Here is a 22,724-nt window from a genome sequence, read left to right as displayed (position 1 = left end):
GGTGGACAGACCGTGCTGGGGTGGGGTTATCTCTGCCCCAGCCCTGGCCCCATCCCAATCCCGGTTTTTGGGTGGACAGACCATGCTGGGGTGGGGTTATCTCTGCCCCAGTCCCATCCCAATCCCGGTTTTTGGGTGGACAGACCGTGCTGGGGTGGGGTTATCTCTGCCCCAGCCTCATCCCAATCCCGGTTTTTGGGTGGATGGATCATGCTGGGGTGGGGTTATCTCTGCCCCAGTCCCATCCCAATCCCGGTTTTTGGGTGGACAGACCGTGCTGGGGTGGGGTTATCTCTGCCCCAGCCCTGGCCCCATCCCAATCCCGTTTTTTGGGTGTTGCCCCTGCAGTGTGGGAGGGATTTTGGAGGCTGAGCAGAGCTCAGCTCCCCCACAGCTCAGGCAGGGTCCCCAAAGGCAGAGGGGTGGCAGGTGACCCTTGCTTGGGGACCTGTGGTGACACCACGGCACCCTGCAGTCCTGCCGCCCCTTTCTCCCACGATTTGGGGGCTGCAGCGTTCCCACCCCGGGATAACCGGGTGGGGCCGTGGCCAGGGGTGATCCAGAGCAGGATTGGCCTCACAGCCCCCAGGAGATGGGGCAGGACAGGCTGAGGCAGCTCCCAGCCCTGCCGGGCCCCGGGGGCTGCTCCCACATCCCGCGACAGAGACGCTCCAGCGCTACCTGGGGCTGTCCCAAACCGGGCTGGGCTGAGCCTGGCTCCTCCAGCAGCTCCAAACCTGCTCCAGGAGGGATGAACAGCATCCCAAACAAGGGCAGGACTGTGCCTGAGGAACCCATGACAGTTCCATCAATACCTGGGACTGTCCCAAACTGGGTTTTGATGAGCCTGGCTCCTCCAGGAGCTCCAAACCTGCTCCAGGAGGGATGAACACCATCCCAAAGGAGGGCAGGACTATGCCCAAGGAACCTGTGACAGCTCCATGAGTACCTGGGGCTGTCCCAAACCGTGTTTTGGTGATCCTGGTTCCTCCAGGATCCAAACCGGCTCCAGGAGGGATGAACAGCATCCCAAATGAGGGCTGGGCTCAGGGCTGTGCCCGAGGAAGCCGTGACAGCTCCGTGGTTTTTGTTTCCTTGCAGACAAACCCAACAGTTACTTCACGCAGACGCCAACGCCGCCGCGGGATGGTGAGTGCAGAGTGTCCCCACACCCTTGGGGACAGGGAGTGCAGAGTGCCCCCAAGCCCTGGGGACAGGGAGTGCAGGGTGTCCCCTCATCCTTGGGGACAGGGAGTGCAGAGTGTCCCCACACCCTTGGGGACAGGGAGTGCAGAGTGCCCCCAAGCCCTGGGGACAGGGAGTGCAGGGTGTCCCCTCATCCTTGGGGACAGGGAGTGCAGAGTGTCCCCACACCCTTGGGGACAGGGAGTGCAGAGTGCCCCCAAGCCCTGGGGACAGGGAGTGCAGGGTGTCCCCTCATCCTTGGGGACAGGGAGTGCAGAGTGTCCCCACACCCTTGGGGACAGGGAGTGCAGAGTGTCCTCACAGCCCTGGGGACAGGGAGTGCAGAGTGTCCTCACAGCCCTGGGGACAGGGAGTGCAGAGTGTCCCCACACCCTTGGGGACATCGAGTGCAGGGTGTCCCCAAGCCCTGGGGACAGCGGGAGCCTGGGGAGCGCTGGGGGTGCAGGGTTTGGGTGAGGAGGGGGGGCAGGGGCCCCTCACTGCTCCTTTTTTCCCGGGGTTTTCCTGGCTGGAAGCAGGGAACGGCTGGAAAAGGTGAATTTCCTCCATTTCCATTCTTGCCTCTCCCACCTTTCCTCTGGTTTCACGGAGAACTTTGGGTTTGGTTTTTGTTTCTCTGTTTTGTGTTTGTTTTTTGGAGGTTCTTATCAGCCTCAGGAGCTGCTGGATGCAGGGCAGGCAAGCCCAGGCTGAGATAAAACCATCACAGGAGCTTTGTTCCTTTTTAAAACCAGGCTTAAAGCCCCTGCCTTGGCTGGCAGGCTTCACGTGCACAGATAAGAGCCCAGCAGAAAACAGCAGCCAATTAATAACCTGCTTGCTGCTTTTTTTAAACGTCTTTTTTTTTTTTTTTTTTTGCCTCCCCTGCCGGGGGTGGGGGAGAAAAGGATGGGAGATAAAATGTGATTAATCTATAATTGGCCCCGGGGAAAGGCATCTCGAGCGAAAAATAAACCCCCACGTGGGTGGAACTCCTTGCTCAAGGGCTCCAAAATATGAACAGCCCAGCCCAGCCAGATGCCAGACTTCCAAAAGATCCCTGCTGCTCCCACGGGAGATGGAAAACTACCAACTCTGGGAGGCTGCCGGGGCTCCTGGGGGGCAAAATTCCTCCCGTGGGGTTTCTGAGATGTTTTGGGGGGACAGGGGACACAGGGAGGGGGTCCCTGCTGGGGCAGGGGGTGGGTTCTGCTGGCCCTGCCGTGCTGGTTGTGTTCTGCTCGTGCCCGGGGGGGTCGGATGTGGTTCTGGGCGTCCCCAGGGCAGGTCTGGGACTTTGAGCTGGGAAGGTGCTGGGATTTGGCCAGGGCGGCACAAAAGGGTTGGGTAAACCCGGGGGTTTGGGGAGCTCCCAAAGCTGGGCAGGGTCACTGTCCTAGCAAAGCCAGAGCTCAGGTTTGGGGTGCAAAGCTGGGCAGGGTCACTGTCCTAGCAAAGCCAGAGCTCAGGTTTGGGGTGCAAAGCTGGGCAGGGTCACTGTCCTAGCAAAGCCAGAGCTCAGGTTTGGGGTGCAAAGCTGGGCAGGGTCACTGTCCTAGCAAAGCCAGAGCTCAGGTTTGGGGTGCAAAGCTGGGCAGGGTCACTGTCCTAGCAAAGCCAGAGCTCAGGTTTGGGGTGCAAAGCTGGGCAGGGTCACTGTCCTAGCAAAGCCAGAGCTCAGGTTTGGGGTGCAAAGCTGGGCAGGGTCACTGTCCTAGCAAAGCCACAGCTCGGGTTTGGGGTGCAAAGCTGGGCAGGGTCACTGTCCTAGCAAAGCCAGAGCTCAGGTTTGGGGTGCAAAGCTGGGCAGGGTCACTGTCCTAGCAAAGCCAGAGCTCAGGTTTGGGGTGCAAAGCTGGGCAGGGTCACTGTCCTAGCAAAGCCAGAGCTCAGGTTTGGGGTGCAAAGCTGGGCAGGGTCACTGTCCCAGCAAAGCAAGAGCTCAGGTTTGGGGTGCAAAGCTGGGCAGGGTCTCTGTCCTAGCAAAGCCAGAACTCAGGTTTGGAATATTCAGCTCAGGAATATTCAGCCAGAGCTCAATATTGATGGTGCAGGGCTGAAAATTTGAATATTGATGAGCAGGGCTGAAAATTTGAATATTGATGAGCAGGGCTGAAAAATTGAATATTAATGAGTAGGGATGAATATTTGAATATTAATTAGCAGGGCTGGGCTGGGGGACCGGAGGCGCCAACCCAGCCGCTCTCCATGGCAACGGGCACCTCGCCCAGCCCGAATTAATTAATGCTTAGCCCGAATTAATTAATGCCCTGCCCAAATTATTAATGCCTACCCCGAATTAATTAATGCCCAGCCCTAATTAATGAATGCCCAGCCCTGCCTTTCCTTCTGCCCCTTTTGGGCACGAGGGGTTTATTTTGGTTTTTTTGTTTTTTTTTTTTTTTTTTTCCAAAAGAAGCATTTTTGGGCGCAGCAAATTTTAACAGATGAAACGGGTTCAAACAACGTATTCCACCTGTATGAGTAAACAACAAACGAAATCATTTAAACCATTTCATTTCAATCTGAAGTGGATTTTTACTTTAAGAATTAACTCTGTGGAGCCCCAAAAAGTGCCCTCGCCAGCGCTGGGCATGGCGGGGTGCAGCCCAGCCCTTCCCTTGGCACCTCAGGGCTGCTTTTCACTTTCCAAAGTGAAAAAGGGAGGTTTGGAGGAAGGAATTCTTTCCTGGGAGGGTGGGGAGGGCCTGGCACTGCTTATTCCATGGATTCCCTTTTCCTCCCCTTTTTTATCCTCTTTTTTCCCCCCTTTTTAATGCTCGCTTTCCCCCATGTTTTTTCCTACCTTATTTTCTACCCTTTTTCCCCTTGCTTTTTTCCTCACTTTTTTCCCATCTTTTCCCTGCCCCCTTTTCCTGCTTTTTTTCCTGCTTTTTTTCCTGCTTTTTTCCCTGCTTTTTTTCCTGCCTTTTTTTTCCCCTTGCCTTTTTTCCCCCGCCTTTTCCTCTCCTTTTTTTCCCCCACCCCTTCTCCCCCCCTTTTTTTCCTCCCTTTTCCCTTCCCTTCTGAGCCAGCTCCATTCCCACTCCCCAGCCCCTTCCCTCGGGCTGAATCCCACAATTCCCATTCCCCCGGAATTTTTACACCTCATCTGCATTTTAAAAAACCCCAAAGAGAGGGAAAGAGCAGCTCAGACTCCATCCTGAGCTCTTCAGAAAAATGATGAATCCCTTTAGATCCCGGGTAGGAGAGGAGGAGAATCCTTTTCCCTTTGATTTCCCGGGATTTATCTCATGCTGGGGCAGGAGAGGAGGAGAATCCTTTTCCTTTTGATTTCCTGGGATTTATCTCGTGCTGGGGCAGGAGAGGAGGAGAATCCTTTTCCTTTTGATTTCCTGGGATTTATGGGATTTATCTCCTGAGTCTCCAGGCAGTCAAAGGCCAAGGCCCGGGAACTGAAGTGTAAATGAGGGCTTTGATTTTAGGATTCCTCTTTTCCCTTTTCTGTAGGTCAGGCTCTGGTTCTGACGTGTGGGGTGCCCTGGGAGGGGGCACTGGGGCAGGGAGCACCCCAAGGACTGGATGGAGCTGTCCCAGGGAAGGGGGAAATTGGATTTTAGGGAAAGGTTTGGGGACCCCTCTGTGTGTGTGTCCCTGTGCCCCCTGTGTGTCCCTGTACCCCCTGTGTGTGTCCCCATGCCCCCATGGCATGTCCCTGTGCCCACGGGCTGTCCCCATGCCCGTAGGGTGCCGGGGGATGCTGTGTGAGTTTGGTGCCCCCCATGTGTGTGTCCCTGTGCCCCGTGTGTCCCCGTGCCCCCTGTGTGTCCCCGTGCCCACGGGCTGTCCCCGTGCCCGCAGGTTGCCGGGGGATGCTGTGTGGGTTTGGTGCCCCCCATGTGTGTGTCCCCGTGCCCATGGCATGTCCCCGTGCCCGCAGGCTGCCGGGGGATGCTGTGTGGCTTCGGGGCCGTGTGCGAGCGCAGCCCCTCGGAGCCGGGCCAGGCCTCGTGCGTGTGCCGGAAGGGTCCCTGCGCCCCCGTGGTGGCCCCGGTGTGTGGCTCCGACCACTCCACCTACAGCAACGAGTGCGAGCTGGACAGGGCCCAGTGCAACCAGCAGAGGAGGATCAAGGTGGTCAGCAAGGGCCCCTGCGGTGAGTGAGGGGCGCCGGCGTGTCCCCGGGGCAGGCAGGGACACCTCGGGGCACGGCCGGAGGGGTGGGCACGGGGCTGGGGGCACTGCGGGGATCATCGGCACTGCCTTGGGGGTCAGCAGAGTGTGATGAGGAGGGGAAGTGGTGGGGGAATGGTGGGGGAATTATGGAAAAATGATGGGGAAACGATAGAGAAATGGTGGGAAAACATGGAGAAATGACGGAGAAATGGTGGGGAAACATGGGGAAATGATAGAGAAATGATGGGAAAACATGGAGAAATGATGGAGAAATGGTGGGGAAATATGGAGAAATGGTGGGGAAATATGGAGAAATGATGGAGAAATGGTGGGGAAATATGGAGAAATGGTGGGGAAATATGGAGAAATGATGGAGAAATGGTGGGAAAACATGGAGAAATGATGGAGAAATGGTGGGGAAATTATGGAGAAATTATGGGAAAATGGTGGAAAATTACCCTTTGCTGCTGGATTGGGGCTTTTGGAGGGATGGATTTGGGGGAAATCGGGATATGTTGGGGTTACTCCACGAGAGGAACGGGACATCCTGTGCCATGCTCTCGCCTGTGTCCCCTCCTGTGTCCCTCAGGCTCCAAGGATCCACTGTAGCTGATGGAAAATTATCCATTGCTGCTGGATTGGGGCATTTGGAGGGATGGATTTGGGGGATGTCGGGATATATTTGAGTTATTCCACAAGAGGAACGGGACATCCCCTGCCATGCTCTCACCCGTGTCCCCTCCTGTGTCCCCCAGGCTCCAAGGACCCCTGCGCAGAGGTGACGTGCAGCTTTGGCAGCACCTGTGTCCCCTCCCCTGACGGCCAGGTGGCCAAGTGCGTGTGTCCCTCGTCGTGCAGCGGCGTCCCCGAGAGCCCCGTGTGCGGCAGCGACGGCCGCGACTACCGCAGCCAGTGCCACCTCAACAAGCACGCCTGCGACAAGCAGGAGAACGTCTTCAAGAAGTTCGATGGCCCCTGCGGTGAGCGGGGCGTGATCTGGGCACGGGGTGGCCGTGCCAGAGGGCTGGAGTGACTCCCGGGGCACGAGGGAAGGTTTGGGGGCTTTTGGGGCCCTCAAAGGGAAGGAGCAGAGCCTGGGAACCCCCAGTTTGGGCAGGGAGTGACTCCCGGGGCACACGGGAAGGTTTGGGGGCTCTTGGGGCCAGGCAGGAAAGGAGCAGAGCCTGGAAAGTTCTGATTTGGGCAGGAGTGACTCCCGGGGCACAAGGGAAGGTTTGGGGGCTTTTGGGGCTTCCAAAAGGAAGGAGCAGAGCCTGGGAAGCTCCAGTTTGGGCAGGGAGTGACTCCCGGGGCACAAGGGAAAATTTGGGGGCTTTTGGGGCCAGGCAGGGTAAAGCAGAGCCTGGAAAGTTCCAGTTTGGGCACGGAGTGAGTCCCAGGGCACACGGGAAGGTTTGGGGGCTTTTGGGGCCCTCAAAGGGAAGGAGCAGAACCTGGGGATTTCTGATTTGGGCAAGGAATGACTCTTGGGGGCTCTTGGGGCCAGGCAAGGAAAGGAGCAGAGCCTGGAAAGTTCTGATTTGGGCAGGAGTGACTCCCGGGGCACAAGGGAAGGTTTGGGGGCTTTTGGGGCTTCCAAAAGGAAGGAGCAGAGCCTGGGAAGCTCCAGTTTGGGCAGGGAGTGACTCCCGGGGCACACGGGAAGGTTTGGGGGCTCCTGGGGCCAGGCAGGGAAGGAGCAGAGCCTGGAAAGTTCCAGTTTGGGCTGGAGTGAGTCCCAGGGCACACGGGAAGGTTTGGGGGCTTTTGGGGCACTCAAAGGGAAGGAGCAGAACCTGGGGATTTCTGATTTGGGCAAGGAATGACTCTTGGGGGCTCTTGGGGCCAGGCAGGAAAGGAGCAGAGCCTGGAAAGTTCTGATTTGGGCAGGGAGTGGCTCCTGGGGCACAAGGGAAGGTTTGGGGGCTCCTGGGGCCAGGCAGGGTAAAGCAGAGCCTGGAAAGTTCCAGTTTGGGCAGGGAGTGACTCCCGGGGCACACGGGCAGATCTGGGGGCTCCTGGGGCTCCCAAAGAGAAGGAGCAGAGCCTGGGAATTTCTAATTTGGGCAGGGAGTGACTCCTGAGGCATAAGGGAAGGTTTGGGGGCTCCTGGGGCCAGGCAGGGAAGGAGCAGAGCCTGGGAACTCCCAGTTTGGGCAGGGAGTGAGTCCCAGGGCACAAGGGAAAGTTTGGGGGCTCTTGAGACCCCCAAAAGGAAGGAGCAGAGCCTGGGAACCCCCAGTTTGGGCAGGCAGTGACTCCCGGGCCACCTCTGTCCCCAGACCCGTGCCAGGGCGTGCCGAGCGAGCCGAGCCGCGTGTGCCGCGTGAACCCGCGGACGCGGCGGGCGGAGCTGCTGCCCCGGCCCGAGGGCTGTCCCCCGGGCAGGGACCCGGTGTGCGGCGACGACGGTGTCACCTACGAGAGCGAGTGCGCCATGGGGCGCTCCGCGGCCATCCGGGGCATGGACATCCAGAAGGTGCGCTCGGGGCAGTGCCAGCAGCAGGGTGAGTGCCGCCACCTCGTGCTCCTCCTCTTCCTCCTCCTCCTCCTCCTGCTCCTTCTCCTCCTCTTCCTTCGCCTCCTTCTCCTCCTGCTCCTCCTGCTCCTTCTCCTTCTCCTCCTTCGCCTCCTTTTCCTCCTGCTCCTCCTCCTCCTCCTTCGCCTCCTTCTCCTCCTCCTGCTCCTCCTCCTCCTCCTCCTCCTGCTCCTGCTCCTGATTTATTAAAAAAATATGGATATTGATCTAGCACCAATATCCAGCTGTGACGGACAAAAACTCTCTAACAGTTTAAAGTTAGAAATGTATGTTCATTGCGGCGCCGGGCAGCGTGCGGGACAGCTCCCAAATACACACTGCACCTTTCCAATCATTACAGAGTCCTTTTATCCACACCAGAATTGAATACCCAAAATACAAATACATATTCATCATTTAGTACATCCCATTCCTCGCTCCGTGTGCTAATCATTCCCAAAGCCATTAAGCATGCGTAGTTTGTTCCTTGAAATGGGTCAGTGGTCCCTTTCATGGGGAGGGGTCCCAAAATGAGGAAGTAAATGAAGTCTTCCTCATTCTGACCTTTCTACCTTTTCAATGCAAATATGACAAATGAACCTTGGTAGAACTCCCATTCTTTGTCTTCAATTGGTTTCAGAACAGAGGAGGCCCACAATTGTCTCATGTTCCTAAAAGCTATTTGTCAGTTTCTATATTCCTCATTATAAACCCAGCTAACTAAACATGGTGTTGACAAGCAATCAATTATTAGTTAACTACTAACTCTTAACTTCATCAAGGCCTACTTACAAAATCCCTTTATTTTAATTAACTCTAGTAAGCCTTGTCTCTAACTAAAATCTTAGCTCCTCTAAAATCTCTAAATCTCTTAAAGTTTTTGTTTCACTCCTCCTCCTCCTCCTGCTCCTCCTCCTCCTCTCTCCGCGGTGCCTAAAGAGGCTGTATTCTTTTTAAATAGTAGTAGTTCTTTGTTAAATATGTTAATGTGTTCTTTTTAATATGTTCTTTAGCATATTAATATATGAATATGTAATAGATTAATATAATATATATAATATGTAATATATAATATATAATATATAATATATAATATATAATATATAATACATATATAATTATATTTTAATATATATTGTATATTAATAATATAAATTATATATAATATATTAATTATAGATATTATATATAACATATATTTTATATATTATATAATAAATAGTATAAATTAAATTACATATAATAATCATATTATATAGTATATAATATAAATTATATATAATATAATATAAGAATCATATTCCATCATATATAAATTACATATAATATATTAATGACTATATAATACATTATATAGATACACATAATAAATATATATAATATATTGTGTATAATCACAATGCATAATTATGTATATTACATATAATGTGCAATTAATATTGTTTATTATATTACACTATATATTGATATAAGAGCCAAAACTTACGGCATCACTACAGAACGTGAAAAATACAAAAGTTAAAACTTAAAGCATCAATACAGAACCTGAAGAATACGAAAGTTAAAACTTAAAGTATCAGTACAGAACATGAAAAATACAAAAGTTAAAACTTAAAGTATCAGTACAGAACGTGAAAAATACAAAAGTTAAAACTTAAAGTGTCAGTACAGAACCTATTATTTTATTATTATTATTATTATTATTATTATTATTATTATTATTATTATTATATTTATTTATTTATTATTTAATATTTAAAATACTTTTAAAACCCGCCTAAGCATGCCCCTCGCCCCCGTCCCGCGGTGCTTGGGGCGGCTGCGAGCCCTGCTGGCCCTGTCCCCACCGCAGACCAGTGCAAGGACGAGTGCAAGTTCAACGCCGTGTGCCTGAACCGGCGCGGGGCCGCGCGCTGCTCCTGCGACCGCATCGCCTGCGACGGCGCCTTCCGGCCCCTGTGCGGCCGCGACGGCCGCACCTACGGCAGCGACTGCCAGCGGCGCCGCGCCGAGTGCCTGCAGCAGGCCAGCGTCCCCGTGCGCCACGGCGGGCCCTGCGGTGAGCGCCGGGACGCCCGTGGGCTGGGGGGGACCCCGGGGTGGTGGCCCACAGGTTGTCCCGCGGGGGTGTCAGACCCCAAATTGTCCCACGGGGATGGTGGTCCCTTCTGTCTTGTAGGGGTGGTGGTCCTCAAGTTGTCCCATGGGGATGGTGTCATGCAGGGATGGTGGTCCCCAGCTTGTCCTGCAGGGATGCTGGTCCCTTCTGTCCTGCAGGGGTGGTGGTCCCCAAGTTGTCCTGTAGGGATGTCAGACCCCACATTGTCCCACGGGGATGCTGGTCCCTTCTGTCCTGTAGGGGTGGTGGTCCCCAAGTTGTCCCATGGGGATGGTGTCATGTAGGGATGGTGGTCCCCAAGTTGTCCCATGGGGATGGTGTCATGTAGGGATGGTGGTCCCCAAGTTGTCCCATGGGGATGGTGTCATGCAGGGGTGGTGGTCCCCAGGTTGTCCTGCAGGGGTGGTGGTCCCCAAGTTGTCCCGTGGAGATGTTGTCATGTAGGGGTGGTGGTCCCCAAATTGTCCCACGGGGATGGTGGTCCCTTCTGTCTTGTAGGGGTGGTGGTCCCCAAGTTGTCCCACAGGGATGTTGTCATGTAGGGATGGTGGTCCCCAAGTTGTCCTGCAGGGATGTCAGACCCCAAATTGTCCCGTGGGGATGCTGTCCTGTGGGGATGCTGGTCCCCAAATTGTCCTGCAGGGATGTCAGACCCCAAATTGTCCCGTGGGGATGCTGTCCTGTGGGGATGCTGGTCCCCAAATTGCCCCATGGAGGTGTCAGTCCCCAAATTGTCCTGCAGGGATTCTGGTCTCTCTCATCCCACAGGGATGCTGGTCCCCCCTGTCCCACAGGGATGCTGTCCCATGGGTCTGTCCCCCCTCTCCCGTGGGAATGCTGATCCCCCCCACCCTTGGCCCTCCCCAGCTGCTCCGGGCAGGGTGGCACGCTGAGGCTGCACGTGGATGCCCACCGAGGCAGCCGGGGGCCGAGCCCGGTGTGCAGCAGCCTGCACCGCCCCTGGCCCCGTGTTTCTGTCCTTCCAGCAGCCCTGCTGTGTGCACGTCTCGCTGTCCTGGTCCTGTCTCTTGTCTGCTGTGTGACACGGGGGACACCCGTGCGTGTCTGACCCGAGTGTCTGTCACCTCCTGCTGGTTTCTCTCCCTCCCCACCACGCTCCCTTCAATCCATGCCATCCATCGCTCCTCCCGGGGTAGTGCCAGCCTCCAAACCCCTGCCACGCTCTCCCTTCCATGCCTGCCTGCTTCTCTCCGCCGGGAACTCTTCCCTCTGTGCCCTGTCTGGAGCTCTCACCGTGTCTTTGTCTCGTCTCTAGGAGAAGCTCCCCCATGGACCTTTCTCAGGAGGATGGGATAGGATGGGGCTTTGGATCCTTAGGATGCTGGGAGTGTCCAGGTGTAAGGTTCTCCCCCGGGAAGTGAAGGAGCTTAAAGCAGCCCCTGCACTGATTTGGATGAGTTACAAGCTGTTCATTTCGGCTCAGCTTGGGTTTTCCCACCTCTGGAGCTGCGTCCTGCTCTTTTAAGCTGACGTTTGATCAGGGTTGAGCCTCCTGAAGTGCTTGGCAATCAGAATCCCACCTTGGGGATGTGCTTTGCCGGCTTCGTGCTCCTGCTGGAGGCTTTCGAGGCTGCCAGACCCAGCTGCTGGAAAAGAATTTGTCAGGCTCCCAAAAATCCCACTCAGAATAATCACAGCTGTTATTTTTAAGCATCCACTTCTCTGTGTTCCCTGTGGGGGGATGGCTGGGGGTCAGTTCCCCAGGTTTTCCCTGTGGGAAGGGCTGTGATCCCATGGGGAGGGGATTTTTTGCAGCCCTGCCTCCCTGGGCTCTCTCCAAACCCTCCCCTGCGCCTCCTTGAGAGGCTGAAAATTCCCAGATTTCCGGGATGAGCAGGGAATTCGCGCTGCTCTGAGCGCCAGCCACGCGTCGATTCCACCGTGTGCCGTGGAAGAAGGCCGGGAGCAGCAGGATGTGCTCCTGGTGCACCTGCCATTCCTCCCTCTCCTTGATTTCAGCTCCCTCCCAGCTCCCCTCCCTCCTGCCCGGCACACATCTGCTTCCAGGAGCTGCATCCTGGTGGGACAGGAGCGAAAAACGGGGGAATGAATCCAAACCAGGGCTTTGCCTGCCAAAACTGGGATTGCAGAGTGCCTGTGGCAGCTCCAGGCAGTCCTGGAGCCCATCCGCAGGAGGTGTGAGCAGATTTTTTTTAGCCCTGTCAGCTCTGGAAAGGAAAAGGAAAAGCTCTGAGCTCGGAGTGTGCCTGGGAGCTGTGGGAATGCAGAGCTGGGGAAGGGCTTGGCAGCATTTTAACCCCTCACAAGCACCTGCCTGACAAACCCTGAGCTCTCCTGCCTTTTCCAGCAGCCAGGCCAGGGAGGCAAAGCCAAACAAAGCCATCCAAGCCATTAAGAGAGAAGAAGGTGGTTAGAAGAACATTTGAAAAACACATCACACAGGAATTTCTATTTTGTAGCTAGCTCTTAAGAGCTCGCTTGTTCGTTTGTTTTCAGCTCAGGTCTTCATTCAAAAACAAGTTTTGCAATTTCGATTGGTAAAATAATAATTCCTCACAAGCATTCATCATCAAATTTATTGTTTCGAATCCTTCTGGGTGCTGCAGCTGAGAAAGAAGGGATGGGATGAGGCTGATGTGGCCAGGAAGGAAGGAAGGTGTAGTTGCATCTGTCTTTTCTTCTCTCTGCTGTCCTCTCTCTCTCTCTCTCTTTCCTGTTTCGTCTGTGTCTTGTGTTTTACAGTGTTGCCTGTGTGGAGGAAGGAATTCTGTCCTGGCACCACCCTCCTGCTCCCTGCCCGGACACCTCTGCTGGGAGCTCGCCTCTGCCCCTCCTCCGTGGCCAGGGCCTCTCCTGGCCTCCTCTCACTGCTCCCACCTCTGTCTGGTTTGGCCTGAGAGCCCCCCAGGACGGAGAGCTTGCCCTGGGCTTTGTCCCACCCCTGGCCCCAAACCCCGCTGCAGTGGAAATTGCTCTTGCCCGGTGCTCGCTGTGCCCTCCAGGCAAAGGAGAGTGGGAGCAGAGGTGGGTGCTGGGAGCCCCCCACTCCTCAGCCAGCCCTGCCCCGGGGCTGCTGCATCGCTCCGGACTGCTCCTGGTTGATTTTCCCCTCTCCTCCTGCTCCCAGCTCACCCCCGTGGCTTCCCCAGCTCCCCCTGCCCGGGGCTGCGGCGCTTCTCCCCGTGCTGCCCCAGCTGTGCTGCCCCAGCTGTGCTGCCCCAGCTGTGCTGCGTGTCCTGCTTGTCCCCTGTGCTAGCCCAGGGCTAGGAGCCCCTCAGGGACCCCAGTTCCCTCTCCCAGGCTTGGAATTGCCTCTTCCCTGGGAATGTTTCCCCGTGGAGCCGTGCTGGAGCTCGCTGGGTGTCCCAGGCACAGATTGATGGGTTCAGTGCCTCTTCCCCAGCTGTGCTGCGTGTCCTGCTTGTCCCCCCTGCTAGCCCAGGGCTAGCAGCCCCTCAGGGACCCCAGCTCCCTCTCCCAGGCTTGGAATTGCCTCTTCCCTGGGAATGTTTCCCTGTGGAGTCGTGCTGGAGCTCGCTGGGTGTCCCAGGCATGGATGGATGGGTTCAGTGTCCATTCCCCAGCTGGGCTGTGTGTCCTGCTTGTCCCCTGTGCTAGCCTGAGGTTGGGGACAGAGCTGTGTCCTCGTGCCTAAAGTTGGGGACAGAGCTGTGTCCTCGTGCCTAAAGTTGGGGACAGAGCTGGAGCTGTGTCCTTGTGCTAAAGTTGGGGACAGAGCTGTGTCCTCGTGCCTGAGCTGAGGTTGGGGACAGAGCTGTGTCCTCGTGCCTGAGCTGAGGTTGGGGACAGAGCTGTGTCCTCGTGCCTGAGCTGTCCCCTTTCCCTGTTCCTTTGCAGACCCTTGGCTCTAGGCTGGGACTAGGCAGGTAGATCCCGATCCAGGCCGTCCCAGGCTGCCTGGCACAGGTGTGCCACAGCGCTGCCACAGGTGTGCCACACCGGTGCCACAGGTGTGCCACAGCGCTGCCACCGCTGTGCTGCTGCCAGGGGCGGTGCCCAGGGCCACTCCAGAGGGACCTTGCCCAGCTCTTGCCTCGCTGCCGGGGCTGTGCTGTGTCTGCTGTTGCTCCATCTCCTCCGGGCTGCATTGTCTGTCCCCACCTGTGTCCTTGTCCTGTGTCCTTGTCACTGTCCAGCTCAGGTGAAACCCGTGCTGTCCTTGCCTTGTCCCAGAGGGTCACTGGGCACTGCTGGCTCTGTCCCCAGCAGCACGGCCACCCCCTCCTTGGGTGCTGGGGGGAGTTCTTGGCTGGAGCTGGGGTGAACCCCTGGGATGTCCCTGCCAGCAGGGACTGGGACATGGCCTCTGCTCTCTGCTGGCACTTTGTCACCGCTGGGCATCCCCCAGGGGCTGGGCTGGTGGGTCCAGAGGGAATGCTGCTTCCAGCCAGGGAATTCCCAACCCCTGGAGTCCCTTCCCGAGGGCTGGGCTGAGGGAAGGACGCGGGATGTCCCCATCCTGCCCCGCAGCAGCTCCCTGGGAAGAGGATGGCCTGGGGGATGAGCAGTGTGGTGGGACCGAGTGTCCCCTCCCCAGCCAGCTCCTCCTGGGGAACCCCATGAGCTTTTTCGGGAGCAGTGTGACCCGTGGGTGTGGATCCAAGGAAAGGGAGCCATCCCTGTGGGAGCTTTGTCCGAGGGTTCTGCCAGTGCTGCTGCTGCTCCCGTTTGCGGGCACGGGGCGAGCTGGCAATCCCGTTCCCGTGCCTGCTGGCCATTCCTCACCTCTGCCAGCTCTGCGCGGGGGCCGCGCTGATCCAGCTCCTCCTGGGGAACCCCATGAGCTTTTTGGGGAGCAGTGTGACCCCTGGGTGTGGATCCAAGGAAAGGGAGCTGTCCCCGTGGGAGCTTTGTCCGAGGGTTCTGCCAGTGCTGCTGCTGCTCCCGTTTGTGGGCACGGGGCGAGCTGGCAATCCCGTTCCCGTGCCTGCTGGCCAGGGACGTGCGGGGCAATCCCGTGCGGGGGCCGCGCCGAGCCGGGCACGGAGCCCGGCGCTCGCCGGGGCTCGGGGCGCGTCCCGCCCCGCTCCGTGCCGGCGCCCGCCCGAGCCCCCCGCGCCTCTCTCCCTGTCCCCTCGCAGACCTGGGCACGCCCAGCCCCTGCCTGAGCGTGGAGTGCGCCTTCGGGGCCACGTGCGCGGTGAAGAACCAGGAGGCCGTGTGCGAGTGCCAGCAGCAGTGCCAGGGCCGCTACGACCCCGTGTGCGGCACCGACCAGCGCACCTACGGCAACCCCTGCGAGCTGCGCGCCATGGCCTGCCTGCTCCAGAGGGACATCGGCCTCCGCCACAAGGGGCCCTGCGGTGAGGCACCGGCCGGGCCTGGGGCTGGGGCCCTGTGGTGAAATTTGGGATGGGATTGTGCTGCTGCTGGTGGCTGTGCCCTCAAAGGGACACCAGGGTGCAAAACGAGGGGCCCTGTGCTGAGATTTGGGCTGGTGGTGGTGGTGGCTGTGCCCTCAAAGGGAAGTCAGGGTGCAAAACAAGGGGCCCTGTGGTGACATTTGGGATGGGATTGTGCTGGTGGTGCTGGTGGTGGTGGCTGTGCCCTCAAAGCGACATCAGGGTGAAGGACAAGGGGCCCCATGGTGAAATTTGGGCTGGGATTGTGCTGGTGGTGCTGCTGGTGGTGGCTGTGTCCTCAAAGGGAAGTCAGGGCGAAGGACAAGGGGCCCTGTGGTGACATTTGGGCTGGGATTGTGCTGGTGGTGGTGGCTGTGCCCCAAGAGGGACACCAGGGTGCAAAATGAGGGGCCCTGATGTGACATTTGGGATGGGATTGTGGTGGTGGTGGCTTTGTCCTCAAAGGGACACCAGGGTGCAAAACAAGGGGCCCTGATGTGACATTTGGGTTGGGATTGTGGTGGTGGTGGTGGCTGTGCCCTCAAAGGGAAGTCAGGGCGAAGGACAAGGGGACCTGTGATGACATTTGGGATGGGATTGTGCTGGTGGTGGTGGCTGTGCCCTCAAAAGGGACATCAGGGTGAAGGACAAGGGGCCCCGTGGTGAAATTTGGGCTGGGATTGTGCTGCTGGTGGCTGTGTCCTCAAAGGGACATCAGGGTGAAAGACAAGGGGCCCTGATGTGAGATTTGGGCTGGTGCTGGTGGTGGCTGTGCCCTCAAAGGGACATCAGGGCAAAAACCAAGAGGCCCTGTGGTGAAATTTGGGGTTTGTTGTTATTATTTTGTTGTTGTTGGCCTGGGTCCTTCAGAGGGACTTGAGGGTCGAGCCCAAGGGGCCCTGACGTGAGATTTGGGCTGGGACTGTGGTGCTGGTGGTGGCTGTGTCCTCAAAAGGGACGTCAGCATCGAGGACAAGGGGCCCTGTGGGAATTGGGTGGGAATTGGGGTTTGTTGTTGTTTTGTTGTTTCTCGTGGCCTTTGACCTCAAGAGGGACATCAGGGTCACGCACAAGGGGCCCTGTGGTGAGGTTTGGCTGGAGGTTGTTGTTTTGTTGTTGTTTTGTTGTTGTTTTGTTGTTGGTGGTGGTGGCGTTTGTCCTCAAAAGGGACACCAGGGTGAAGGACAAAGGACCCTGCGGTGAGATTTGGGCCGGGGGATTATTTTATTGTTAAAATAAAAACCTCCAGGCCAGGATAAAAACCTCTAGGCCAGGATAAAAACCTCCAGGCCGGGATAAAACCTCCAGACCAGGACAAAAAACAGCAGTCCAGGATAAAAACCAGGATAAAAACCTCTAGGCCAGGATAAAACCTCCAGGCCGGGATAAAAACCACCAAGCCAGGATAAAAAACAGCAGTCCAGGATAAAAACCAGAACAAAAACCTCCAGGCCAGGATAAAAACCTCCAGGCTGGGATAAAAACCTCCAGGTCAGGATGAAAACTAGAATAAAAAACCTCCAGGCCAGGATAAAAACCTCCAGGCTGGGATAAAAACCTCCTGACCAGAATAAAAACCTCCAGGCTGGGATAAAAACCTCCAGGCTGGGATAAAAACCACCAGGTCAGGATAAAAACTGGAATAAAAAACCTCCAGACCAGAATAAAATCCTCCAGGCCAGAATAAAAACCTCCAGGCCAGGATAAAAACCTCCAGGCCAGGATAAAAACCTCCTGACCAGAATAAAAACCTCCAGGCCAGGATAAAAACCTCCAGGCCAGGATAAAAACCTCCAGGCCAGCAGCAGGAACTGAGCAGGGGGTTGGTGCCTCCTCCTCCCCCATGCCAAGGCAGCAGCTGCTGTGTGCAAGAGAAAAGCAGGAAAAGCACCTTGGAGCCAAATTCCTGCCGAAATGACTGGCAGGGAGCGAAGGGAGGTGTGGGGAGGGGAGGATGAATCCGTGAATACCCAGGAGTCAGGGGAGGTGCTCGCTGCTGTCTCCTGCGGGGAGGCAGAGCTGCTTGGAGAGGGATTTTTTTTTTTTTTTTTTAACAAAATTAAGGTTTTTCTGTGCCCCCAGAAAAAAAAAAAAAACCTAATGTGAACCTTAATGTGAAGCTCAGACCCACACACGGAAGCAGCATGGAATCTGAAAAATAGAAAAGCTAAAATGTGAGGTATCAGTAGAGAATCTGAAAAATAAAAAAGCTAAAATGTGAGGTATCAGTAGAGAATCTGAAAAACAGAAAAGCCAAAACCTGAGGTATCAGTAAAGAATCTGAAAAATAAAAAAGCTAAAATGTGAGGCATCAGTAGAGAATCTGATAAATAGAAAAGCTAAACCTGAGGTATCAGTAGAGAATCTGAAAAATAAAAAAGATAAAATGTGAGGCATCAGTAAAGAATCTGAAAAATAAAAAAGCTAAACCTGAGGTATCAGTGGAGAATCTGAAAAACAGAAAAGCCAAAACCTGAGGTATCAGTGGAGAATCTGATAAACAGAAAAGCCAAAACCTGAGGTATCAGTAGAGAATCTGAAAAATAAAAAAGATAAAATGTGAGGCATCAGTAAAGAATCTGAAAAATAAAAAAGCCAAAACCTGAGGTATCAGTAGAGAATCAGAAAAACAGAAAAGCTAAACCTGAGGTATCAGTGGAGAATCTGATAAACAGAAAAGCTAAAATTTGAGGTATCATTAGAGAATCTGATAAATAAAAAAGCAAAACCTGAGGCATCAGTGGAGAAGCTGATAAATAGGAAATCCAAAACCTGAGGCATCAGTGGAGAAGCTGATAAATAAAAAAGCAAAACCTGAGGCATCAGTGGAGAATCAGAAAAACAGAAAAGCCAAAACCTGAGGCATCAGTGGAGAATCTGATAAACAGAAAAGCTAAAATTTGAGGTATCATTAGAGAATCTGATAAATAAAAAAGCAAAACCTGAGGCATCAGTGGAGAAGCTGATAAATGGGAAATCCAAAACCTGAGGCATCAGTGGAGAAGCTGGTAGATAGAAAATCCAAAACCTGAGGCATCATTTCCCCCCCAGGGCTCGGCAGGGCCTTTACCTCGTGGGGTCTGTGTTCTCAGTACCCCCAGTACCAGGTGTGCCGGGAGGGGAGGCTGCCGGGGGAGCTGCGGCTGCCTCAGCCCCGGCTTCAGGAGCAGGAGCTCACAAAAAAAAAAAACCAGCGTCACCTCCGGCCCGGGCAGCCCCCAGAGCCGCTCTAACGCCGAGCTGTGCCCTCGCCCTGCGCAGAGCCCTGCGGCGAGTGCCACTTCGGTGCCATCTGCGAGGCGGAGAGCGGGCGCTGCGTGTGCCCCACCGAGTGCGTGCCCTCGGCGCAGCCCGTCTGCGGCACCGACGGCAACACCTACGGCAGCGAGTGCGAGCTGCACGTCCGAGCCTGCACCCAGCAGAAGAACATCCTGGTGGCCGCCCAGGGCCACTGCAGTGAGTGTGGCAGTGTCCCCCTTTGTGTCCCCCCCGTCCCCAGCCCGTGTCACCCGCTCCTCGGCCCTGCTGCTCCGCGGCGTTTGGGTCTGAGCGGTTTTCCCTTTTTTACTTGGGAAAAGTAAATTTTAATTGGATGTTTCGAGGTTCTCCAGCAGCTTGGGTTTGGTTCCCCCCTCGCTTATAACCCTCCCCCGGTGTTATTTGTCTTGAGCCAAGCAGAGAAATTGGATTAATGTCCACGGGGCCAAAGCAGGAATTAGGCTAAAAACGTGTTAACAGGCAGCAGCCGAAGTGAGAGCAGAGCTGTGTTTGATCCCCTCCCTCCCCTGGGGTCAATTCCTCTTTGTTCCTGCTTTTCTCCCCTCTCCCCAGCCCCGGGAGCTGTCTGGGCTAATTTCTTAATGAATTAAAAGTGCTGCTTAGGACAAAAGGTACGGAGCTGTCCAGCTGGGGCTGGGCGTGCCGGGCTGAGACGCCCCAAGAGCTGTGGGGAGGATGGGTGAGGCGGCAGCCGCCTCCCGGAAGAAACGGGATTTTTTTCCCCCTCCAGAAAGAGCTGCTGGGAACCCGAAATGCTCGGGGTGGGCGCCCAAGTTGCACGGATTAAATGAGGAATAACAAATTAATGGCAAACTAGTGGCAAATTAATGATGGCGATGCCCCCGGCCGCGTGACAAAGCCCTGGTGGCTCAGGGTGGCTGAGTGTGACCCTCCCTGTGCCCCAGAGTCGTGTGGCAGCTCCGTGTGCTCCTTTGGTAGCCGCTGTGTGGGTGGGCAGTGCCTGTGCCCGCGCTGCGAGCGCCAGCCCCCGGCCCCGGTGTGCGGCACCGACGGCGTCACCTACGACAGCCCCTGCCAGCTGCGGGTGGCCTCGTGCCAGCTGCAGAAGAGCATCGAGGTGGCCACCACGGGACCCTGTGAGGACGGTAGGTTGGTCCTACTTCTCCAGGGAAAGGGAGGAAGGGGCGAGGGGAGCTTCCCTGTGAGACCCCGAAAAACCCCCAGAGCTGCGGGTCCTGTGCCAGCCACGCTTCCTCTGTGCCCTGTGAGACCCCAAAAACCCCCCAGAGCAGCAGGTCTTGTGCCAGTCACACTTCTCTGCTGCCTCTCTGTGCCCTGTGAGACCCCCAAAACCCCCAGAGCAGTGAGTCCTGTGCCAGCTGTGCTTCCCTCGCTGCCCCTCTGTGCCCTGTGAGACCCCAAACCCCCCAAAACAGCAGATCCTGTGCCAATCATGCTTCTCTGCTGCCCCTCTGTGCCCTGTGAGACCCCAAACCCTCCAGAGCAGTGGGTCCTGTGCCAGCCACGCTTCCTCTGTGCGCTGTGAGACCCCGAAAAACCCCCAGAGCAGTGGGTCCTGTGCCAGTCACACTTCTCTGCTGCCTCTCTGTGCCCTGTGAGACCCCCAAAACCCCCAGAGCAGTGGGTCCTGTGCCAGCCACGCTTCCTCTGTGCGCTGTGAGACCCCGAAAAACCCCCAGAGCAGTGGGTCCTGTGCCAGTCACGCTTCCTCTGTGCCCTGTGAGACCCCAACCCCCCCAAAATAGCAGATCCTGTGCCAATAGTGCTTCTCTGCTGCTCCTCTGTGCCCTGTGAGACCTCTCTGTGCCCTGTGAGACCCCAAAAAGCCCCAGAGCAGCGGGTCCTGTGCCAGTCACACTTCCTGTGTGCCATGTGAGACCCCAAAAACCCCCCCCGAGCAGCAGGTCCTGTGCCAGCCACGCTTCCCTCACAGCCCCCCCCCCGTGCCCCAAAGGACCCCCAGCACCCCCAGTCCTGTGCCAGCCCCCTTCTAACTCCAACCCCCATTCCTCTATCCCACTTTTTTCCAATTCTATCCAAACGACTTTGGGCACTTCCAGAGATCTGGGCACCCTGTGCCAGGGCCTCCCCACCCTCACAGGGAGGAATTTTTTCCCCATATCCCACCTAAACTTCAGGGTTTTCAGTTTGAAGCCAATCCCCCTTTTCCCATCTCTGCATCCAATGTAAATTTTCCTTCTTTTTTCCCCAATATCCCACCTAAATTTATTGATTTTCAGTTTGAAGCCAACCCCCCTTGTCCTGTCTCTGCATCCTGTGTAAGTTTTCCCTCTTTTTCCCTATTTTCCACCTAAACTTCAGGGTTTTCAGTTTGAATCCATTCTCCCTTGTCCCGTCTCTGCATCCAATGTAAATTTTCCTTCTTTTTTCCCCCATATCCCACCTAAATTTATTGATTTTCAGTTTGAAGCCAACCCCCCTTGTCCTGTCTCTGCATCCTGTGTAAATCTTCCCTCTCCAGTGCCATCCCTGGCCCCTGGCAGGGGTTTGGGACTGGAGGATTTTTAAGTTCCCTTCCAACCCAGCCCATCCCACGGCCCTGTTGCCTCAGCAGAGCTCCAGGGAAGGTTTTGGGGTCGGCTCTACCTTTTTTGGTGAGCCTAAAAATAAAGAACCCGCCGGGTTTTCCCACTCAGGGGGAAGCTGTGGGTTCTGCTGGCACGGGGAGGGAGCTGAGCTTGCCTGGCACACGTGGTGGAGCACGTCAGAGCAGGGCAGAGCTGAGGCAGAGGGGAAAAGCCAGAGCAGGGTGTTTGATCACAGCCCTGCTCGGGGGATTTCAGGTTGCTGTCCCTCCTCAGGCAGAGCCTGAATAATTCTGTGTGTAATGCCAAAGCCCAGCCTTTGATCACGCCATGAAAAGGGCCCGGTTCCCCTTCCCCCATCCCTTTTCCCCCTTCCAGCAGCCTTTGAAATCAGGCACGTCTCTGCTGCCACAGCTCGTCCTGCGCAGCTCCAGGGGTTTCAGTCTTCTCCCTGCCCCAGCTCCACGTCACCCACGAGCTCTGGGTGCACAATTTGGGGTGTTTATTTGGGATTTTGGGTCCTGCACAACTGGGATTTTGGGTCCTGCACAACTGGGATTTTGGGTCCCGCACAACTGGGATTTTGGGTGCTGCACAACTGGGATTTTTGTTCCTGTTTAACTGGGATTTTGGGTCCTGCACAACTGGGATTTTGGGTCTTGCATAACTTTCTTTCTCTCTGTGCACCTCAATGAAAAATCCTGAAAGAAAGAAGGATGTCCCAACGACAGGAAAGCAAGATAACAGATTATTTACATTCCTCTCGGACTTTTCCCCAGGCTTAGCCTGGCAGAAATCTTTCTCCTTTTCCCCAGGCTTAGCCTGGCAGAAATCTTTCTCTTTTTCTCTCTGAGAATGCCCACAGCACATTCCCTCCTTGTCCCCAGAGTGTGGCTCGGGGGGCTCCGGCTCGGGGGACGGCAGCGAGTGCGAGCAGGAGCGGTGCCGGCAGTTCGGGGGCTGGTGGGACGAGGACGCCGAGGACGAGCCCTGCGTGTGTGACTTCACCTGCGTGGCCGTGCCCCGCAGCCCGGTGAGCCGTGCCCTCCTGCCGTCCCCTCCCCGGGCCGGCGCGGCCGTGCCAGGGCTGCCCTGAGCCGCGGCCTCGCCCTGCGCGCAGGTGTGCGGCTCTGACGGGGTCACCTACGCCAACGAGTGCCAGCTGAGGAAGACGCGGTGCGAGAAACGCCAGGAGCTCTTTGTCGCCAGCCAAGGAGCCTGTCGGGGTGAGTCCCCTCGGGGCGGCCACTCCCCCTCTGGGTGTGTCCCTGGGTGTGTCCCTGGGTGTGTCCCATGAGAGAGGCCACTCCCCCTCTGGGTGTGTCCCTGGGTGTGTCCCATGAGAGAGGCCACTCCCCCTCTGGGTGTGTCCCTGGGTGTGTCCCTGGGTGTGTCCTTGGGTGTGTCCCACGAGAGAGAGGCCACTCCTCCCTGCTGGGTGTGTCCCTGGGTATGTCCTTGGGTGTGTCCTTGGGTGTGTCCCCTGAGAGAGGCCACTCCCCCTCTGGGTGTGTCCCTGGGTGTGTCTCCTGAGAGAAGCCACGCCCTCCTGGCTGGGTGTGTTCCTGGGTGTGTCCCCTGAGGGCAGCCACCCCTCCCTGGTGGCTGTGTCC

The 22,724-nt window shown here is 56.0% G+C and overlaps 1 protein-coding gene across 1 annotated transcript in view; it reads left to right on the top strand.

The window, feature by feature from the left end:
- AGRN (agrin) overlaps positions 1-22,724 on the top strand; it is a 56,331-nt gene that overhangs the window by 1,707 nt on the left and 31,900 nt on the right. Inside the window, 10 exon segments of the mRNA XM_053997259.1 lie at positions 1,102-1,149; positions 5,087-5,302; positions 6,078-6,302; positions 7,605-7,829; positions 9,693-9,899; positions 15,044-15,265; positions 18,566-18,760; positions 19,489-19,689; positions 21,999-22,144; positions 22,232-22,337. Of these exon segments, the coding sequence (XP_053853234.1) occupies positions 1,102-1,149; positions 5,087-5,302; positions 6,078-6,302; positions 7,605-7,829; positions 9,693-9,899; positions 15,044-15,265; positions 18,566-18,760; positions 19,489-19,689; positions 21,999-22,144; positions 22,232-22,337 (1,791 nt within the window).

This window comes from Vidua macroura, chromosome 23, assembly GCF_024509145.1.
Source record: "Vidua macroura isolate BioBank_ID:100142 chromosome 23, ASM2450914v1, whole genome shotgun sequence".
Classification (NCBI taxonomy): Eukaryota; Metazoa; Chordata; class Aves; order Passeriformes; family Viduidae; genus Vidua; species Vidua macroura.
The sequence above is the reverse complement of the archived record's forward strand: the minus strand, read 5'-3'. Positions and strand labels throughout refer to the sequence as shown.